The sequence below is a fragment of the Palaemon carinicauda genome, chromosome 27 (genome assembly GCF_036898095.1).
Source record: "Palaemon carinicauda isolate YSFRI2023 chromosome 27, ASM3689809v2, whole genome shotgun sequence".
Taxonomy (NCBI): domain Eukaryota; kingdom Metazoa; phylum Arthropoda; class Malacostraca; order Decapoda; family Palaemonidae; genus Palaemon; species Palaemon carinicauda.
The window spans coordinates 19,699,222-19,703,561 of record NC_090751.1 but is presented as its reverse complement, the minus strand read 5'-3'; the positions used below and the strand labels follow the sequence as shown (position 1 = coordinate 19,703,561).

The following is a 4,340-nucleotide window of genomic DNA, read 5'->3' as shown; positions in this document are numbered from 1 at the left end:
GTTCAAGTAAGGGAATGATAAAATTTGCTACTTTGTACTTTGGTGTATTTAAAGGGAGATAGAATAGGCCTCGGCAGAATTTTAGGCTTGTAGATTTTGGGCAACAGCATTTTATATGGGTTGCCCAAAATCCATAAGCCTAATATTCCGCTGAGGCCTATTTTATCTTCTTTAAGTACACCAAAGTACAAAGTAGCTAAATTTATCATTCCCTCACTAGAATCTCTTTCAAAAAATACATTTTCACTGAGTAACTCTTATGCATTTAAGGAAGCCATAATATCCCAGGACTCAAATATTTTTATGAATAGTCTTGATGTTGAGTCATTATTCACGAATGTACCTGTGGAAGGAACAATTGATTCCAAACAAATTACTTCCAGAATCTAATGGCATTTTTAATGCTTTTAAAAATTCGACTTTTAAGAAACATGGAGTTGGCGATGCTGGACGCTGCTTTTGTTTTTAACAATACTTTGCATAATCAAGTGGACAGAATGGCTATGGGTTCCCCTCTAGGACCCACTAATGATATCTTTTTTTATGTGCTCCTTGGGAGAGACCATGTTCGATAATTGCCCATTGAGATATCATCCCCTATTTTATGTCAGCTATGTTGATGACATCTTCTTTCTATTCAGAAATGAATTCTGTGTTGAGTCATTCATGGATTTTGCCAATTTGCAGCACAATAATATAAAGTCCACCTTAGAAAATGAGGAATGGAATAAACTACCATTTTTAGATGTGTTAGTATCAAAAGAGAGAGAATGTTCTAATACCCCGTTTTTAGAAAAAAGACTTTTACTGGATTACGTTCGATTAATAATAGCTCTTGTTTTTATGATTTTAACTTAAACTCTATTTTTACTCTTCTCCACAGAACATTCATTCTTACTTCTAGTTAGGAATTTTCTCATACAAAAGTATTTTATTTATGTGATTATTTTAAGAAAAACTGTTTTTCGATTAAATTATCTTTTGAGCATCTTAACAAATGATTTAATGATACATTGGCTCAAACTCCATAAATAGCAACAGTACCTAAACTCAAATCTTATGAATTTTCCTTTTTTTCTTGGTGATTCCCTCAGACAAAAGTTTACAAAAATCATACTAGAACATTTTCTAGTGGTTGAAGTAAACTTAATTCCTGAGAATCCTCTAACAATTGGATACTTTTTTCCTTTTAAGGATCCATTGAGTCCTTTGATGTCTTTTGCCGTAGTGTATCGATATATTTGCCCAAAATGTACCTCTGGGATCTACGTAGGATCTACCAAGAGCATGTTGAAGGCAAGAATTGATCCTCAAATTATAATTCCACCGTATGTAGGAATCTACAAATCATCTTCATAATTATTTTCATAGGACCACTTTATGAAAAATATAAATATTTCAGCAAGTTCTTTGCTATCAATATGTATAACATAATAATGATAATGATATGGAATTAAAAGTATCTTGCCAACTGACTTAGATTCTTCCATTGGGTTATTTTCGATTTAAACATACGCTGTAAATTTTAGTTTTCGCAATTATTTTTAATTGCAAATATATATATATATATATATATATATATATATATATATATATATATATATATATATATATATATATATATATATATATATATATATAAAATATTTAAATCAACAAAACCCAAAATGAGAGAATCTGAGCCAATTTGCAAAATATCTTTATTACTATTATTACTTCTAAATTATAAAAAATAATTAAAAGTCATAAAAACAAAGTCGTTTCAATTGAATATACAAAAATCCAAACGACCAAATTAGTGGAGTGCAATCTTATATAAAATCGAATAACACCTAAATAGATATATGAAGAAATGTTTTTAAAATAGTAATCACAACGACATTGCAAACAAGACTTGTTTACAAAAGTAATAAAAAGAAAATGTCTTTCTTACAAATTACATAGACATAGACGAATAGTTGTCTAATAATTCATAGTCGCCAACAAGTTCCGTAAATCAAATCAACAAGACATAAAAGACTATTAATGTAAACCACAAATAATGAAGAAAGCGACAAGCGATAAATCGTAAGAACGTTGAATGCTTAAATCAATACGTCTCTCTCTCTCTCTCTCTCTCTCTCTCTCTCTCTCTCTCTCTCTCTCTCTCTCTCTCTCTCTCGCTTCCAGGAAGACTTTTTCAGAAGATTGTCTTGAAGACTTTTTCGGAAGATTGTCGTTGAAGACTTTGCGCTCCGATTGTCTTTTACTGTCTTCAGAAGCGTGGGAATTTAAGAAAAATGAAATTTCGAATTTCAAAAAATGAGAAATTTCGAAAAATCCTCCAACCTAGGGTATATAAGAAAGGGATTCGGTTGCCACGTTCATTGAGAACTGCAGGTAAGTCTAGGAAGGTCCTTTGTGTATAAGGTAAGTTTAGCGGACCTAGTTCTCAATTAGAAGCAACGATGCCGAAGACTCTCAAGAGGAAAGCTGTGAGTGAAGATGAGCGGGGAGGGAATTCCCCGAAGAAAAGAAGACTTGTCTCCGAGAAGAAACCAGGAATGTCTAAAGCTGCTACGAAGAGGAAACGGTTGGATGAAGAGTCCTGGATGGATGAAGAGTCCTGTATGGAAGAAGAGTCCTGGATGTCCCCGAAGAAGTTGAAGCTGGAACCAGAAATTGAGCCACATAGATTGCTGAAGAGGAGGGATATCAGGATAGAAAGACTCCTTGGAGAAGGCTCCTACGGGAAGGTGTTCAGGTGCAGGATCAGATGTAAACGTGATTGGAAGGATGGTGTGCTGAAGGTGATGAAGGCTGATGGACTTGTGCACAGAGAAGCTTTCATCAGAGAAGCAGAAAGTCTGGAGGAGCTGGCTGGAATGGAAGGTGTTCCTGTTCTTTATGGAAGCTGGGACACGAAGAGAGAGGTGGCCATTGCCATGTCTTACAATGGCGGCTGCACTTTGGCTCAGTTTATGCGTAAATACGCATATGATGTGCACAGGATTTATGGTGTGCTGGCTAAGGTGGCGCAGATTCTTGAAGACATCCACAGGACAGGTGTTGGTCATAATGATTTGCATGCTGGCAATGTAATGATCGATGAGACTGTGTGCCCGCAAGACCCAGTGGCCACTATCATCGATTTTGGCTTTTGCTTGCCTTTCGGAAGCACGCTGTTTCCAAGGCCAATTAAGAACTTCCAGCGCTATCATTATGACCCAGTGCTCAGCAGGGATTGCGGACCAACAAGCCCAGAGACTGATATCTTCTCCTTTGGGAAGCTGCTGCAGAAAATTCCAAGATGTGGACAGAGTGAGGTTCTGAAGAATCTTATCAGCAGGAGCTTGTCAAGAAACGCTGAGCGGCGGCCATCTCTGGAGGAGTTGAGCAGGACCTTGAGGATGTTGCAGGAGTTGGGGAGGACCAGTAACAGGTTTGTTCAGTTTATTTGTAATCTTTGGAATAAGGTAGTGGACTGTTACTACGGTCTGTAGGGGGAATATTTAGTTTGGGCTTTATTTCTAGTAGCAATTTTATTTGTGAGGAATTCTTTCTTAGCTTATTAATTTCCTGTGAAATTAATAATCTAGGAATAACACCTTTTGAAAGGGGAGAAGCTTGACTTCTCCGGGGGTTTTTTCCCTCCCAATACTGGCTCCCTTGTCGTGGGGGGAGGGCTTACGAGTCAACAACCATTGGCTCAACCAAATGCCAGTACTTTTTTCTTTCTTTTTTTTATGAAGGGTATTCTTTTCTAATTGCTTATATCATAAGCTTTTTTAGGACTTGGCCTGTCTGGCGCAAAGATTTTCTCTTACATTCTATTTGTGTGGTTAGTACACATTGCTTTCGCTGCCTTTCTTCCGTGGAAATATTAATCATGCAAGAACTCTTCGGTTTTCATCTTATTATTGATCAATGTCCATCCTCCATCTTGGATTTTCGGTTTAATTTCAATTCATCTTTTTTTTTCTTTATCACTACTAATCAATTTCATCTATTTTATTGTTATCATTATTAAACTTCTCTTTTTGTATATTTAATTATTTCATTTCCCCACTGAGCTAATTTCCCTGTTGGGACCCTTAGGCTTATAGCATCCTGGTTTTAGCACTTTGTTTTACTTGCGTATTCCTTCGAGATCATCCTTAGGTTTTATCATTCTTTTTTTTTCTTTTTCTTTTTTTCTATATTTGAAGGTTTTGCTTTGAAACGGTCTAAGTTGACTGTCCAGTACTTTCTTCATACTTTTGGTTAACATTTCGTTATCAATCATTATTGGTATTATTATTTTAATAATAATAATAATAATAATAATAATAATAATAATAATAATAATAATAATAATACAA

The 4,340-nt window shown here is 35.3% G+C and overlaps 1 protein-coding gene across 1 annotated transcript; it reads left to right on the top strand.

The window, feature by feature from the left end:
• Positions 1-2,447: 2,447 nt before the first annotated feature.
• LOC137620834 (uncharacterized) lies at positions 2,448-3,482 on the top strand. Its single transcript, XM_068351282.1, has one exon. The coding sequence runs from the start codon at positions 2,448-2,450 to the stop codon at positions 3,480-3,482; it is 1,035 nt and encodes a 344-aa protein (XP_068207383.1).
• The last annotated feature ends 858 nt before the right edge of the window (positions 3,483-4,340 follow it).